This window comes from Oncorhynchus gorbuscha, linkage group LG13 (genome assembly GCF_021184085.1).
Source record: "Oncorhynchus gorbuscha isolate QuinsamMale2020 ecotype Even-year linkage group LG13, OgorEven_v1.0, whole genome shotgun sequence".
Lineage (NCBI taxonomy): Eukaryota > Metazoa > Chordata > Actinopteri > Salmoniformes > Salmonidae > Oncorhynchus > Oncorhynchus gorbuscha.
The window spans coordinates 76,241,574-76,259,476 of record NC_060185.1 but is presented as its reverse complement, the minus strand read 5'-3'; the positions used below and the strand labels follow the sequence as shown (position 1 = coordinate 76,259,476).

At 41.4% G+C, this 17,903-nt stretch overlaps 1 protein-coding gene across 1 annotated transcript in view; it reads right to left on the bottom strand.

Moving 5' to 3' along the window:
• Positions 1 to 3,076: 3,076 nt before the first annotated feature.
• The window catches only part of LOC123994126 (BTB/POZ domain-containing protein KCTD8-like), a 32,201-nt gene continuing 17,374 nt past the window's right edge, over positions 3,077 to 17,903 (bottom strand). Inside the window, exon 2 of the mRNA XM_046296639.1 lies at positions 3,077 to 4,599. Coding sequence (XP_046152595.1) covers positions 4,100 to 4,599 — 500 coding nt within the window. The 3' untranslated portion in view covers positions 3,077 to 4,099. The remainder of the gene's footprint in view (positions 4,600 to 17,903) is intronic.

Below are 17,903 nucleotides of genomic sequence, written 5' to 3'. Positions count from 1 at the left end.
ATGGCAGATTATAGGTCAATCGAAAAAAAAATCCACTCAGACATGCAAGAACCAACTAATACCTTTATTAACATTTGTTTTAGGGCTACAGCATATTCACTTTATTAATTTTGGTTTGACTTGACTTGGACAACAGATCTCACATTGTAAACACATATGCCAACTATTTGCTCCATTGGTTTGCTGTCATATCATAGATTACGCTGCAAAAACAACTCAATGCAGAAAAGTACTGTTCACAGTCTTGAATAATGATGTGCAGCCCATAAGAATAGGATGCGGTGGCACGTTTTGTCATGAGGGAACATCATTTCAAGCAACGGCACTTTTGCTTTGCTTTATTGCTGACTATTTAGACAATTGTAAAGTGCTGAGAAAGATCAGTCTTTCATCATTATATTTAGAAAGATTTATGACACCACATAAATGAGTTATGTTGTCGCAATGTTTACTACAGGGTTATTTGTCATCCTACCATTGTAGGTCAAACATATAAACTTCAACCTGATTTGAACCATCTCACTCTGCCATTATAACATAGAAATGCCATCAAAAACCAACCTCTGATGAGTATGTACATCTAGGCTTTCAATGGAAAGTATTTGCTTGGTTTTCAGAAGAGCTGAAAGGCACAGGGGTACAGGATGTCACCAGCAAATGAGTAGTATTCATATATGTCAAATTCAACATCTGACACATTAATCAAGAATTTACAGCAAACTTGCAAGCGTCAATTCAACTCAACTCAACTGCTGATAATCAATAGTCCAAGGTACCTTACCTGGCTAAATCTTAAGGTTGATCCTATGTTAAAGTTTCCTCAATGGATTTATTTCCCCTGCTGCATTTTCCCCTTTTATCTCTTAATAAATGGAATGGCAAAAATGTTGATTTCCGCCTAAATAGACATACACAAAAGGAACGGCTTTTAATTGCATCATTGTATCATTATAGCACTGCAGTAGCATGCTTTCAGGACAGGATAAGGCCAGGTCTACCTTGGTTGATGAAGTCATGTATTTCAAGGGACGACTGAGGTTCAACCTTCAGGTCTCTGAAGATCAGCTCATTTTCCTGTGCTTTTTTAAATATGCAGATATATAATATCAAAATCCATCAAGCATAATGTACTGCAGTCTCATTTGGCAGGTGCATGTACCCTCTTTGATGTCCACACTCAAGATGTGTAAATGTCCATTTCCTTGTAGTTCCAATTCTGCTTCCAATCTGTTACATGTTTTTTTCAGTAGAGTGGTTGGCTGAGCTATTGGTACAAAATAACCACTCCGAACTAATTGAGAAAAGATCTATCGGTTTGTGTTATGGTTTAACATTATGGTTTGTTGTCACCATCATGTCCATACAGTTTTGGATGACATTTTGCCCCAAGGCAGAATTCCAATTGTCCAACACAATTATGTAACTGATCCATGTGGAAATTCTAAACATGTTTGAACAGGTCCAACAGCAGCTTGTGATGGCGTTTCGTTAGAGTCATGACCATGTTATCTGTAGAGCACCCGATATGGCATGTCTTCTTGAAGATTAACAATTCCATAATCAAAATATGGGAAGAATGTTTACATTTCCAGGACTATTTTGTTGTTATGTGTTTGCTACCCTCAGGATAAGATTTACTAAGGAAAACTGTGTTTACAATAAGCTGTGTATTCAATAAAACAGTGTTTACACAATTTAGAATGACGAGAAACTCAATTGCATCTTAATTGAAAGATTTACTCTCACTAAGTGGAAAAACACATTATTGTTCAGTAGACATTTGTAACAATGAAATAAGATGGCGCATTGTCATACAGGCACATGGGACATGGACATTAGGTCAACGTCCCAACAGGTCAAATAGTTTAGACCAGGGTTTCCCAAACTCTGCCCCTGATGGCCCCCCTGGGTGCACTTCTTTTTTTCTCCTAGTACTACACAGCTGATTCAAATAATAAACTCATCATCAAGCTTTGATTATTTGAATCAGCTGTGTAGTGCTAGGAGAAAAAAACTCAAGGTACACCCAGGGAGGCCCCAGGACTGAGTTTGGGAAACCTTGGTTTAGATGGCCTCTCAGTCTCGTCTAATAGCCAATCCTCCATTGACAGATTCCTAAAGTATATGCCCTGTGACCACTAGATTTGCAAAAAGCAGATAATGGTTCTTATCACAGGCGCTGTGATGAATAATACATTTCACTAGGACTTGCTCATGCTTTGTCAGTCACAATGATAGATGGATTCAAGAGAGACTCATAATTACTGCTGTGGTTCAATAATGTCTTCCTGTGGTTCAATAATAACTATTGTGTCAGTTGACATGGACTTCTGAATGTAAGATAACTTACTTGCCTATGCATGCATCACACGCCTCTATCTACCCGAGTGGCTGTCATTGTGTTTGGAGGACCCATCCACATTCAGCATTACCATGGCAACAATATTAACACTGGCAACAGATTTTTTTATCCCAAGGGATGGACCATGGCTGTTTTGGAGGAAGTCCTCCAACATTGCCCATATTGGTTTCTGATAAATACAGAACATTCAGCCATTTCAGATTCAGTTTCTCTTCAACCATCAGTGAAATAATCAATTGTCTAAAAACGTTGTGCACATTTCCATTTTCAGATGCTTAGTCCCTGCCAGAAGACTGGAAAACATCACTTCTTCAATCCTGTTGTGATATACCTGCAATCTCATTTGAGACTAAGAGATGATCATTTCAGCACCTTGGATAGGGACAACTCAGACTAGTGGGGTTAAACTCAGTGGAGCGTATTCAGTCTCTGAAGCCCATTATCTTCTCATTCAAATAGCAAACGTAAAACAGTCAAAGTGTTTAAGTAATCGTCACTATATTTCCATCTGTCAAAGCAATTTGTTGAGTAAAGTGTTTTCTTAAATTCACTAAGCATGGATTTGTTTTAGATTTCTGCCTTGTGGTGTAAATCGTTGTGTTCATAACATGTCATTTTATTGAATGTCTTTAAAACAAAAGGTCTCCCTTTAAAACAAAACCTCTCACCTTGGCAATAAAAAAACAGACAAAATAACTGACAAAATAACTGGTGTATAAAAAGCCAGCGGCTTTTTCATCTTTACTCAACACTTTTATTAGATAAATGATTTTCAACAAAGAGGGAATGACAAAAAAACAGACTTTTCCATTGCTCGGTAATCAGCTTTTTTTTAGTCAATTCCGTAAGTTATTGGGTGAGCAAGAGAAAGCGGCTTGGAGTTAACACTGTATAAAAAAAGGCTTGGCCCTCAGCACACAATATTATCTATCTAGAGTGATTGTAAGAAATCATCTTCACCGTTCTTAGCCCGGCACTGAAGGATTTTTACATGAAGAGATGGTTTCCTTGACACTGATCAAGCCTGTTCCTGGACTGAAAAGTGTCATAACATGATATTATATTTTATTGTAGAATTATTCCCAAAAAAATTAGCAATAAACCTTGTTACTCACACATTGACCATGGACAACAACAGTAAAACACACCAAAGGACATCCATGGTAGATACTGAATGGACATATTCCACTCTTCACACTATCTGGAAATACAAAACTTCTTAAACAATTCACATGTCGAACACATATAATTCTCTCTCTGTAGATAATTCAATAAATTGTAATTAAGTCTTTAGTGGTATACAGTATATCATTTTTTTCTTATTCGTTAACAACATTCATCTACATTCACAACGATTTCAATCCATTCCAAAGGGAGGGGAGTGGGAATGTCACTGAAGGTCTCAAAGAAAGAAATTAGCCAAAATACTTTTCACATAGTCACACATTTTTTACTTTTGAGGCTTGTATGAGAATTCTACATTGCAATTTAGAATTTAAAAGAGACAACATACCAGAAAAGGGGATATCTGTGTGCTTCTTTTAACATGCCCCTGAAATGCATGTGCTTACCAACCTGGCCTCCCTTCACAAAAACAACAGTTGTTTGATGATCCTTTTAATTTGCACTGTCAGACATTTTAGAGGAATCATAGCACTTAAAACCAGACAAAATGGAAGGAATCCAAACAAAGATGGCTACCACATGTGGAATGGGGATGGGAATAGAAAGTTTCCCCTATAGACCGTACTTTTGGAGTAGTTCGGACTGCCACTGCCTCTTGCGCTCAGGGAAAGCCTGTGGGATTTTGATGTTGTTAAAGTCCTGGATGCACTGCTTCATCTCTTCTTCTGCACTGGGTCTTTCCGTGTTCTTCTTCCTACTCAGGCCGCCCTCACGCCCCATCAGCGACTGGAAGAGCTCGCTGTTGCGTCGCTTATCCGGCAGCTGCATCCACTGCACTGATGAGCCCTTCTTGGAGGGTCGCCCCAGGGTGAGGGTGCTGGGCTGCCGGGAGACGGACTGGAGGGCTCCACAGGGGGCCACGGATCCCCCGCCGCCTCCCCCACCCAGGTTGGGACCATCCTGGGGTGAGGTGGCCTCAGAGTGGGTCTCGGAGCTGGAGGTGGAGAGCTCGTTGAGGGACGTGCCGCTCTCGCTGCCCTTGTCAGTGCCCAGTTTGTCCTGCTTGCACTCCTCACAGTCTTGCTTGGGGGAGACGGTCTTCAATGCCGGCCCTGCCAAACAAACAGCAGAGAAACAAGGTCAGTCACATCTTGAGACAACCGAGTGGGAGCACATGTGTATGACATGCTGCTGTTTTCCCCTAATTTCTCCATGAGTGCCCACAGCTTTTCCACTTATTTGAACTATTACAATAGAGTAGAATACAATACAGTACATGCAAACCTGATTCATCTTGTTAATTTGTTGACCAGTTGAATCAGGTGTGCTACAGTATTACTGGAATAGATCAAATAAGTGGAACAGCTGGGGCTAAACCATGATAGGTTAAGGAAACACTGTCAGAAATGCAGCTATCCAAGGTCTTGACTATTTGGCATACATTCTATCAATGCACAATCTTTCATATTTTCCATAAACTACTTAAATCAATGTATGCAAATACATTTTTTTTTTTAAAGATCTGAGTGAGAGACAAAAATAGTGAGACACAGACATGACTGTACGACGTAGCTAAAAGTATCCCCCAAAATACCTCCGCTGCTATCTGAGAAAAATACATGACTGTACGACGTAGCTAAAAGTATCCCCCAAAATACCTCCTCTGCTATCTGAGAAAAATACATGATTGTACGACGTAGCTGCAGTGTCCCCCATAATACCTCCTCTGCTATCTGAGAAACAGACATGATTGTACGATGTAGCTGCAAAGTGTCCCCCAAAATACCTCCGCTGCTATCTGAGAAACAGACATGATTGTAAGATGTAGCTGCAAAGTGTCCCCCATAATACATCCTCTGCTATCTGAGAAACAGACATGATTGTACGATGTAGCTGCAAAGTGTCCCCCATAATACATCCTCTGCTATCTGAGAAACAGACATGATTGTACGATGTAGCTGCAAAGTGTCCCCCATAATACATCCTCTGCTATCTGAGAAACAGACATGATTGTACGATGTAGCTGCAAAGTGTCCCCCAAAATACCTCCGCTGCTATCTGAGAAACAGACATGATTGTACGATGTAGCTGCAGTGTCCCCCATAATACATCCTCTGCAAAGTGTCCCCCATAATACATCCTCTGCTATCTGAGAAACAGACCTCTGCTATCTGCTAAAAACAGACATGATTGTACGATGTAGCTGCAAAGTGTCCCCCATAATACATCCTCTGCTATCTGAGAAACAGACATGATTGTACGATGTAGCTGCAAAGTGTCCCCCATAATACCTCCTCTGCTATCTGAGAAACAGACATGATTGTACGATGTAGCTGCAAAGTGTCCCCCATAATACATCCTCTGCTATCTGAGAAACAGACATGATTGTACGATGTAGCTGCAAAGTGTCCCCCATAATACATCCTCTGCTATCTGAGAAACAGACATGATTGTACGATGTAGCTGCAAAGTGTCCCATGGGGAAAAACAAAACAAACAAAAACATCCTCGGTAAATTTCTCCACACAGTAGTAGTCGTTACGGGGGACACTTTTCACAACTTTAGTGGGCCTTTGTGTTGGCTATCTTAAATCTTCCAGTCTTGCATTGTAAGAACATGAGATAACATGTGCCCATTCTTCCACTAATATTCTCATGTTACATAATTCACCCCCAAGGTAGAACAGTCAGAGTTTGAAACACGACCACAACAGTTAGTCAGGCAACAAGCTAATGTAATGAGAAATGCTCTTAGCTGAGCCAATCTCTCTCCCCCTCTTTCCGCACGCTGCAGACCCAAGGCATTAACAAGAACGGGTACAGTAAGAAGGCTAACGGCTCTCAGCACCCAGCATGAAATCCCTGTCAGTGGAGCACTAAAAAGTGCACCCAAGTGTTAAGTCAGTATGTTAAACTAAAAGGAGTTCAGCTGAGTTGCAAGCAGTGAGAGCAGTTGGCCTTTGCTCCCTGGCTGTGACAAACAGCTTCCTCAGCAACAACTGCTAAAGATTGAACCAGGAACTATGTTCTCCATCATTTGCAGTTACTCTATACTGCATGAATCAATTGATGCATTTTGAAGAAGTCAACCATTGAGGAAGGACCATTGCTTTAAAACCATTGAAGCATAGTACAGTAGATTACAACATGTGTTTGACCAAAACATCACAGTTGCAGAAAATAATGAATAGATAATGTCACGCAACATTTTCATTGTCAGCTGATTATGCACTGTCATTTACTGTAAAAACATTGAAATACACATTTGTAGAAAATAAATAAATCACTTAAATTACATTGTTTGTTGTTTATTTTTCCGAAATAGTATCCGAGAGCTGCCCAGTTCTCCGGTTGGCCTGTCAATAAAACACTGCCTCTGATTGGTGATAAAATTGCTAGCTCCAGGTCTGAGGGTACCAGGAGTCCATTAGACCTCAGCAAACACGCCCCTTACTGGGTTCTAAATCAGCTCAGCGTGAAATAAGATTTGCCGGCTAGCTGACTACATAAGATGATCCTGGGAGCTAGAAATGAGCCACTCATTAACACTGTTGACTATTGATTGCCATACATAACCATACATACTTACTGCTTGTTAATGTGTTATAGGCCCCCAATGTAAACATCCATAAAGCCTTTATAACAGTTTTATAAGACATACCAGCATTTGACAACAGATGTGCCTGTCATCTATAGCACACATCATAACAAGCTTCATAACATATTTTGCCATTGTTCATAATATTAATTCCAGCCTATGGCAGATACATGTCTTATGTTGCTGCTATAAAGGCTTTATGAATGCATACATAGGCGGCCTATAAATCTCTGGTCCCACTTTGAAGGACGTTCAGCTTATAAAGGCTTCATAAAGCCTTCCTAAGCACTACATACATGTGTTGCAAAGCATCTATAACTGTATGTCATGCTTTATAAAGGGTTCATTGTCACATGACACCTAATCTCGTTCCCAGACACTTCTGCCCAAATGCGCGGAAGGTCTGGTTGACCAACGCATCAAACAAGGTCTTCATGAGTTAGGGTTAGGTTTAAAATAACATTTTAAGAAGATAAATTGTTGAAGTGGACAGGGTTTAGCAATAATTATGACTTTTTGACTGTGTTAAGTATTGACAATGACAAATACTTTACTCAGTAAGTCACTCCTACAGAATTCAATGGTCACTCTCACTATGGTCAACTTTGAATGGTTGATATCCAAGGCTTATAGTATATACTGTGTGTGCAATAGCCTGGAGACGACGTTACACCAAGAAACACTTACCTTGATGAAGGCCCCTAATCTAAAATCATTTGTAAGTGTCTTTCTTCTGGAACCAAGTTACATGTTCCTCAGCACACAAACACGCACAAAACAAAAACGAGCCATACTGTACACTACTGGACCCAGTCAGGTCTTTGACAACAATATAACGAGCCCTACCATGGAGTGTTGGACCCAGTCAGGTCTTTGACACAACAATATAACAAGGCACACCGTGGGGTCCTGGACCCAGTCAGGTCTTTGACACAACAATATAACAAGCCACACCGTGGGGTCCTGGACCCAGTCAGGTCTTTGACACAACAATATAACAAGCCACACCGTGGGGTCCTGGACCCAGTCAGGTCTCTGACACAACAATATAACAAGCCACACCGTGGGGTCTTGGACCCAGTCAGGTCTTTGACACAACAATATAACAAGCCACACCGTGGGGTCTTGGACCCAGTCAGGTCTTTGACACAACAATATAACAAGCCACACCGTGGGGTCCTGGACCCAGTCAGGTCTCTGACACAACAATATAACAAGGCACACCGTGGGGTCCTGGACCCAGTCAGGTCTCTGACACAACAATATAACAAGGCACACCGTGGGGTCCTGGACCCAGTCAGGTCTTTGACACAACAATATAACAAGCCACACCGTGGGGTCCTGGACCCAGTCAGGTCTTTGACACAACAATATAACAAGCCACACCGTGGGGTCCTGGACCCAGTCAGGTCTTTGACACAACAATATAACAAGCCACACCGTGGGGTCCTGGACCCAGTCAGGTCTCTGACACAACAATATAACAAGGCACACCGTGGGGTCCTGGACCCAGTCAGGTCTTTGACACAACAATATAACAAGCCACACCGTGGGGTCCTGGACCCAGTCAGGTCTTTGACACAACAATATAACAAGCCACACCGTGGGGTCCTGGACCCAGTCAGGTGTTTGACAACAATATAACAAGACACACCGTGGGGTCCTGGACCCAGTCAGGTCTCTGACACAACAATATAACAAGCCATACCATGGGGTACTGGGCCCAGACAGGTCTTTGAGACATTCACCCACTCCCCCTGCTGAAAGATCAGCCACAAACTGTTGGCACCATTGTTAACGGGTTGTAATCAAGCCCTGGTCTCCAGCATGGGAACAGCAGAGGAATACCTGGTGAGGTAGTCTCAGATTGGACTGTTCAAATAATCTTGGTTCTGAAACACACACATATACACACACATTTTGCAGGTCCATCAACCCATCTAAATACCTCTCACACACTACAGTAACCTGTTGATCATGAGAGAACCTTCAGAAATCAGCAGAGAGCTAAAAGCCTATTTATCGACACTTTACGTGGTGTCCATTAATACTTTGTTTGAAATGAGACACATTTGGTCAGTCATTTAAATTTTACCTTTATTTTACTAGGCAAGTCAGTTAAGAACAAATTCTTATTTTCAATGAGGGCCTAGGAGCAGTGGGTTAACTGCCTGTTCAGGGGCAGAACGACAGATTTGTACCTTGTCAGCTCAGGGATTCGAACTTGCAACCTTCCGGTTACTAGTCCAACGCTCTAACCACTGGGATACCCTGCCACCCCACATCCATAAAGATTCTATATCACGTGGCACTGTGCTTACTATAAAGTCTAAAGGAATTATCATTAACTGCTCAAATAAATAAATATTAAAGACCAGTTTAAACCATATTTCCTTTTATTTCTTTTTTTACAACAATACAAATACATTAAGTTTTAAAAGGTCCAGCAATGCAATTACATTGAATATTACACTGTGAATAGTGTAGCTTGTCCCTGAGCTGGCTGACAATTGGTTCTTGCGTCTTTGCCTGCTGGAGGTACTGCATGTTGGTTCCAACCTAACAACAAAGAAAGTTGTCAGACCTGTTAGCGAACTAGCAATTGCTGTGAAGTCACCAAAATTATTTGATCTAATGATTGAGGTAGCTTTGTAATCTAGCTCAACACATATAAATACTACAAACTAATTTAAATGACAACAAATAAAGGTTTATTTACTAGTTTGTCACTGTCCAGTGGCACCACAAGTGGGTATTTGATTTGCTAACTCATTATATGTGAGCTTACTGCGCTATCGAAACACCGCTAACCAAACAGGGCATGCACACTGAAACAAAGGCAGCTACAAGCAAAAATCAAAGTTTCTTCGATTTTTCCCAGACCTCAAAAGTGGTCACCTGTTTTGATTTAAGCATTGCTGGGAACACAGAAAATCCAAGAAAATCCAAATATGTTGTTTTTTCTATTTAAAAAAATGGAAAAAAATGAAAATCCGAAACCTTGAAAAACAAAAGCAGAATATGGGAAAAAACGGAATTAATGCAAAAGATAAATACAGATTTTAAAGGGCCCTGTCACGCCTTGGTCATTGTATTTTGTGTTTTTGTTATATGTTTGGGTAGGCCAGGGTGTGACATGGGTTTATATGTTGTTTTCGTATTGGGGTTGGTATTATTTGGGATCGCGGCTGATTAGGGGTGTTGTTAGGCTTGGCTGCCTGAGGCGATTCTCAATCAGAGTCAGGTGATCCTTGTTGTCTCTGATGGGGAACCGTATTTAGGCAGCCTGAGTTTCGCTTTGTATTTTGTGGGTGATTGTTCCTGTCTTTGTGTAGTTTCACCAGATAGGCTGTAATAGGTTTCACGTTCCGTTTGTTGTTTTTGTATTTAGTTATTTCATGTATCGTTTCGTTTTCTTCATTAAAGATCATGAGTAACAAACACGCTGCATTTCGGTCCGACTCTCTTCCTTCAACAGGCGAACGCCGTTACAGGCCCTACCATTGTTTTTTGCTGTGCATGACTGCACTTTAGAGTGTGTGTCAAACTGCCGTGCAGCATTTTGTTGTAAGTTGAGGTCAAGTCCAATATTGACTATGCACCCAAGAGGGAAAGAGGTTGGGCCAATCTAGAACGGGTTTAGAGTAATACAATTACATTTATCCAAATCGACTTACAGTCACGGGTGCATACATTTTTACACATGGGTGGTCCCGGGAATCTAACCCACTATCCTGGTATTGCAATGCTTTACCAAGATGCATGACAAGGTAATAAATGCTTTGTGAAGCATCCGTTTAATATGATTTATAAAGCTTTTATTAAGCAGTGGGTTATGTCACATTTGACATTGATGGTTATGTCACACATTTATTCCACATTTCTAAACCTTTTATAGAGCATGACCTACTGCACGGCTATAGATGCTTTGTAACACATTCATGTAGCACTTATGGAGGCTTCATGAAGCGTTTAAAAGCTGAGCGTCATTTAAAGCTGAACCAAATCTCGTGATGGTTACCAAAGCTTCATACTGTTGAGGCAGTTAGCGACTCCCACCAATTTAACACAGTGAAAGAGGATTGACAGTAAGATGTGAGAGAGATGGATGGTTATCTGGCTGCAGCTTTCATTTTATAGGATGTTGTCAATCATGACAGTCTCTGAGATTGCCTATCAGAACGTAACATCAGGTGGGCAGGCCTAGCTATTTCATCAACTGGATTCTTCTGCTGAAGCTGTTGCTATGGTCAAACGAGGAGTTTATTAGGCAAATGTCATCAGAGCTGGGCTAAAAATCAATCCCATTTTCACAGCAGGAAAACAGAAATGTTACTGAGCCTCATATTTAGCTAATTAGCTTAATTGTGATAAATTAGAGCATGTTTCTGAGGTGAAATAACTAATGCTGACAGTGAAAGGGTGTCTTTTTGTAGCATAGGTATTTTGTGATGTCCCACAGAGCAGGTTTGTTGTAGAATGGTTTTGATTAAATACAACTCCTGGTTTTATAGCATCAGAACATGAGGCAGCATTTCAGCAAAGCCAATTATGTCTGTGTACAGTATGTCTCAAATATTAAACATACAGAGATAACGCTACTACACCCCGCTACCCACTGCACATCTAAACAAAAACAACACAACAATTATCTACATAAACAACAGCAGCGGTGGCTTGTGTTCGAATGTCAGCCACCCTTGGGGTTTTGTATGGGTCACAGCATGCCCATATTAGAAAACACATGCAGGCTGCGAATCAGTGATTTACCTCAAAGGCATCGTAATGCAAAGGCTTCCAATTTGGTTTACTATCTCACTAATAGGAACAGCAGCCCAGCTCCCAGGGACGCCACACATCATGGAATCCTGAGTGACTACAATTCACAAAGACTGCCTCTGCCACAGAAACGCATGACATAGTATTTAGATCCTAGATCACTCATCCCACAATGTAGTTTCTTTGTGTGAAGAGAGATGTTTCTACCTCAAGAAAAACTGGGAATTACAGCTCTCTTTTTCTCTGATACACACGCTAATGCAAAAAATGACTGTGGATTAAATTGTATCACAAGAACATAGAGGTAACTACCAAAATAAAGGGAACACCAAGTGTCTTAATAGGGTGTTCGGCCACCACGAGCTGCCAGAACAGCTTCAATGAGCCTTGGCAAAGATTCTACAAGTGGCCTTAAACCATGCCAGGAAATGCACCCCATTCCATAACATATACTTTGTATCCTTAATTTACTCAAGTCTTTCCTTTATCTTGGCAGTCAGCAGTATGCCTACAGTTGAGAAGGCTGCAATTTGGGAAGTAGGCAAGCCAAATATAGAACAGCTTGCTGTGTTGTGGCTATAGAGATATAATCCATAGAAGGATTTGTAACCTCTTACCCTGGCACTTTGACTGTTAAACTCATGGGTACACGAGCAATGCCTGCCAGTCTTGATTTGAATGGGACCTGCCATCTATGGATTCTATTTGTATGGTCGGTTGTGGCTGCAGTTTTCCTTTTGTACATTTCTAAATACAGTTGTGCAAAAAACCTACTTTTAAAAGCAAATGCTGCTGAATAGCTAATAATCTAACAAATGGAAACAATTTTGAATCAACAGCAGCACTGTTTTTAAAAGTAGCTTATTTTGAGTTGGGCTATTGCCATGATGAGGACATCGGTGCCTATGGCTTCATCATCATCATTAGGTGAGTCAGTGTGCCACCGGAAAATGCATTGAGTAGCCTACTCTATATACACTGCTCAAAAAAATAAAGGGAACACTTAAACAACACAATGTAACTCCAAGTCAATCACACTTCTGTCAAATCAAACTGTCCACTTAGGAAGCAACACTGATTGACAATAAATTTCACATGCTGTTGTGCAAATGGAATAGACAACAGGTGGAAATTATAGGCAATTAGCAAGACACCTCCAATAAAGGACTGGTTCTGCAGGTGGTGACCACAAACCACTTCACAGTTCCTATGCTTCCTGGCTGATGTTTTGGTCACTTTGAATGCTGGCGGTGCTTTCACTCTAGTGGTAGCATGAGATGGAGTCTACAACCCACACAAGTGGCTCAGGTAGTGCAGCTCATCCAGGATGGCACATCAATGCGAGCTGTGGCAAGAAGGTTTGCTGTGTCTGTCAGCGTAGTGTCCAGAGCATGGAGGCGCTACCAGAAGACAGGCCAGTACATCAGGAGACGTGGAGGAGGCCGTAGGAGGGCAACAACCCAGCAGCAGGACTGCTACCTTCGCCTTTGTGCAAGGAGGAGCAGGAGGAGCACTGCCAGAGAGCCCTGCAAAATAATAATAATAATAATATATGCTATTTAGCAGACGCTTTTATCCAAAGCGACTTACAGTCATGTGTGCATACATTCTATGTATGGGTGGTCCCGGGGATCGAACCCACTACCCTGGCGTTACAAGCGCCATGCTCTACCAACTGAGCTACAGAAGGACCAATGACCTCCAGCAGGCCACAAATGTGCATGTGTTTGCTCAAACGGTCAAAAACAGACTCCATGAGGGTGGTATGAGGGCCCGACGTCCACAGATGGGGGTTGTGCTTACAGCCCAACACCGTGCAGGACGTTTGGCATTTGCCAGAGAACACCAAGTTTGGCAAATTCGCCACTGGCGCTCTATGCTCTTCACAGATGAAAGCAGGTTCACACTGAGCACATGTAACAGACGTGACAGAGTCTGGAGACGCCGTGGAGAACGTTCTGCTGTCTGCAACATCCTCCAGCATGACCAGTTTGGCGGGGGTTCAGTCATGGTGTGGGGTGGCATTTCTTTGGGGGGCCGCACAGCCCTCCATGTGCTCGCCAGAGGTAGCCTGACTGCCATTAGGTACCGAGATGAGATCCTCAGACCCCTTGTGAGACCATATGCTGGTGCGGTTGGCCCTGGGTTCCTCCTAATGCAAGACCATGCTAGACCTCATGTGGCTGGAGTGTGTCAGCAGTTCCTGCAAGAGGAAGGCATTGATGCTATGGACTGGCCCGCCCGTTCTCCAGACCTGAATCCAATTGAGCACATCTGGAACATCATGTCTCGTTCCATCCACCAATGCCACGTTGCACCACAGACTGTCCAGGAGTTGGCGGATGCTTTAGTCCAGGTCTGGGAGGAGATCCCTCAGGAGACCATCCACCACCTCATCAGGAACATGCCCAGGTGTTGTAGGGAGGTCATACAGGCACGTGGAGGCCACACACACTACTGAGCCTCATTTTGACTTGTTTTAAGGACATTAAATCAAAGTTGGATCAGCCTGTAGTGTGGTTTTCCACTTTAATTTTGAGTGTGACTCCAAATCCAGACCTCCATGGGTTGATAAATGTGATTTCCATTGATATTTTTTGTGTGATTTTGTTGTCAGCACATTCAACTATGTAAAGAAAAAAGTATTTAATAAGAATATTTCATTCATTCAGATCTAGGATGTGTTATTTTAGTGTTCCCTTTATTTTTTTGAGCAGTGTATATACACTACCATTCAAAAGTTTGGGGTCACTTAGAAATGTCCTTGTTTTTGAAAGAAAATCAATTGTTTTGTCCATTTAAAATAACATCAAATTGATCAGAAATACAGTGTAGACCTTATTAATGTTGTAAATGACTATTGTAGCTGGAAAAAGAATATATTTTTATGTAATATCTACATAGGTGTACAGAGGCCCATTATCAGCAACCATCACATCATTCCAATGGCACGTTGTGTTGGCTAAGTTTATCATTTTAAAAAGGTCTAATTGAGCAATAGAAAACCCTTCTCAATTATGTTAGCACAGCTGAAAACTGTTCTTCTGATTAAAGAAGCAATAAAACTGGCCTTCTTTTGACTTGTTGAGTATCAGCATTTGTGGGCATGTGTGGGTTTGATTATAGGCTCAAAACTTTCTTCTGAAACTCATCAGTCTGTTCTTGCTCTGAGAAATGAAGGCTATTCCATGCTAGAAGTGGCCAAGAAACTGAAGATCTCGTACAACGCTGTGTACTACTCCCGTCACAGAACAGTGCAAACTGACTCTAACCAGAATAAAAAGAGTAATGGGAGGCCCCGGTGCACAACTGAGCAAGAGGACAAGTACATTAGAGTGTTTAGTTTGAGAAACAGGTGCCTCGCAAGTCCACAACTGGCAGCTTCATTAAATAGTATCCGCAAAAAAACACCAGTCTCAACGTCAACAGTGCTGGCCTTCTAGGCAGAGTTGCAAAGAAAAAGCCAGAGGAACTCTGTCTAGAAGTCCAGCATCCAGGAGTTGCCTCTTCACTGTTAACGTTAAGTTTCAGAAGAAAATTATTTGTTTCTGGCCATTTTGAGCCTGTAACCGAATCCACAAATGCTGACACTCAACTAGTCTAAAGAAGGCCATTTTAATTTCTTCTTTAATAATCAGCAGCACAGTTTTCAGCTGTGCTACCATAATTGCAAAAGGGTTTTCTATTGATCAAATAGACCTTTTAAAATTATAAACTTGGATTAGCTAACGTGCCACTGGAACACAGGAGTGATGGTTGCTGATAATGGGCCTCTGTACAACTATGTAGATATTCCACTAAAAATCAGCCGTTTTCAGTTACAATAGTCATTTACAACATTAACAATGTCTGCACTGTATTTCTGACCAATTTTATGTTGATTTTTTTACAGCTGATTTTTTTATGGAATATCTACATAGGTGTACAGAGGCCCATTATCAGCAACCATCACTCCTGTGTTCCAGTGGCACGTTAGCTAATCCAAGTTAATCATAATATACCACCCCCCCCAAAAAAAAAAAATTGGAACCTGCTAAAATAGGTTCCCCATATGCAGGGTTGGGGAGTAACGGATTACATGTAATGGAATGCAAAAAAACGGTAACTGTAATCCATTAAATTACCAGCAAAAATATTGTAATCAGATTACAGATACTTTTTAAAAACTAGATGATTACTTTTACTTTTAAAATCCTTTTTTTTTACCCTTCTCTGTTTTCTCAATGACATTCAAATCAGCATTCAAAAAAGGCGCAAGTTTAAGTTTGTTCCCCCTGAGCGAGTCTGACCACAAGTCAGGGGCCACTATGATGACACACCAAATGTGTTTGATGGATCACAGGACAAGAGCAGGTATAGGTTTTTGTAGGCTACAGTCCAAGCTATGTCTTCCAATGGTGCGACTGCTGTTGGCATCCAAAGATTATCCAATTTGAATAAACACTTAGAGGTAAGGATGACAGCAGTGGTGTAGTCTACGGCGACAGGGATATCACTTATTATTGATATCTACATAGTGCATTAATGTGAATCACACTGCTGATCTTTTATTTCACTTTTTGCGCCTTACAGATTGTGGTTGTAATCTAAAAGTAATGGAATCAGATTACGTTACTGAGTTTGGGTAATCCAAAAGTTACGTTACCAATTACAATTTTGGACAGGTAACTGTAATGAATTACGTTTATAAAGTAACCTACCCAACCCTGCCCATATGTGGAAATCCTACAAATGCATCTGCTCAACTATAGCCTATGGCACATGGTTAATCTCTCTCTCTCTCTCTCTCTCTCTCTCTCTCTCTCTCTCTCTCTCTCTCTCTCTCTCTCTCTCTCTCTCTCTCTCTCTCTCTCTCTCTCTCTCTCTCTCTCTCTCTCTCTCTCTCTCTCTCTCTCTCTCTCTCTCTCTCTCTCTCTCTCTCTCTCTCTCTCTCTCTCTCTCTCTCTCTCTCTCTCTCTCTCTCTCTCTCTCTCTCTCTCTCTCTCTCTCTCTCTCTCTCTCTCTCTCTCTCTCTCTCTCTCTCTCTCTCTCTCTCTCTCTCTCTCTCTCTCTCTCTCTCTCTCTCTCTCTCTCTCTCTCTGGTACCAACGGGAAAATAATACAATAGTATGTAGAACGTTCCCTGGGTCTTTACAAAAGCAGAGAATGTTCTGTCCCACTGTCTCCCATCTGATTTGAAAATAGAGCATAAATAACTTACTCTCAATGCTTAGACAACTAAAGTCAAGCTAATAGAGTCCAGTAGAGTTAGAGAGCCAGTACATCAGAGGAGAAAATGACACTCCATTAGACGAATAGCATGTCATAAGAGGAGTAAGGCCCTCCCTTTGAGTTCTTCTTCACCTCTTCCATCTGGTTCGACAAAGGCTTCGTCAGAAATGGCACCCTATGCCCTATGTGTAGCCCATAGGGCCCCTGTCAAAAGTAGTCCACTATGTAGGGAATAGGAAGCCATTTGGGTGACAGACAAAACTATCCCTTCAGAAAATGTGCCGTCCTCGCTTTTCAATAGGGACAAGTGGAGTTCAGGTGAATAGAGAAATCAAGGTTTACTACCTCACTAAGAGAAAGCCTCTATTACTGTACAGCCAAGCAGTCATCAATGGGCTTTTGTGTGGGATGGTTCTTTTAAGGATCTTGGCACACTCTCTGAAGCAGATGGTAGTCTATCTCGATAAGGCTTAGGGATGCTGTTCAATCAAAACCACATTACAGTATTAAATCAGGAACATAGAGTGTTAACATACCTTCATATAACTCAAATAAAAATGCAGAATGGTTTGTGGTACTGTAATTAATAGCAAGTAGACCACTCTACGGTAGATGTTCCAGTTTTCTGAATAAGAGTAGTATGTGCATAGGCAGTAGTGTTATTGGATAGCAGCTATTTTGATTAAAGTTTTGATTAAATTATTGTTTTACCTACTGGCTACTGAAGTTGAATGCACCTCTGGATAAGAGCATCTGCTAAATGACTGAAGTGTAAAATAAAATATAATGCATGTAATCAAAGACGCATAGATATTTCTATAGCAGGTT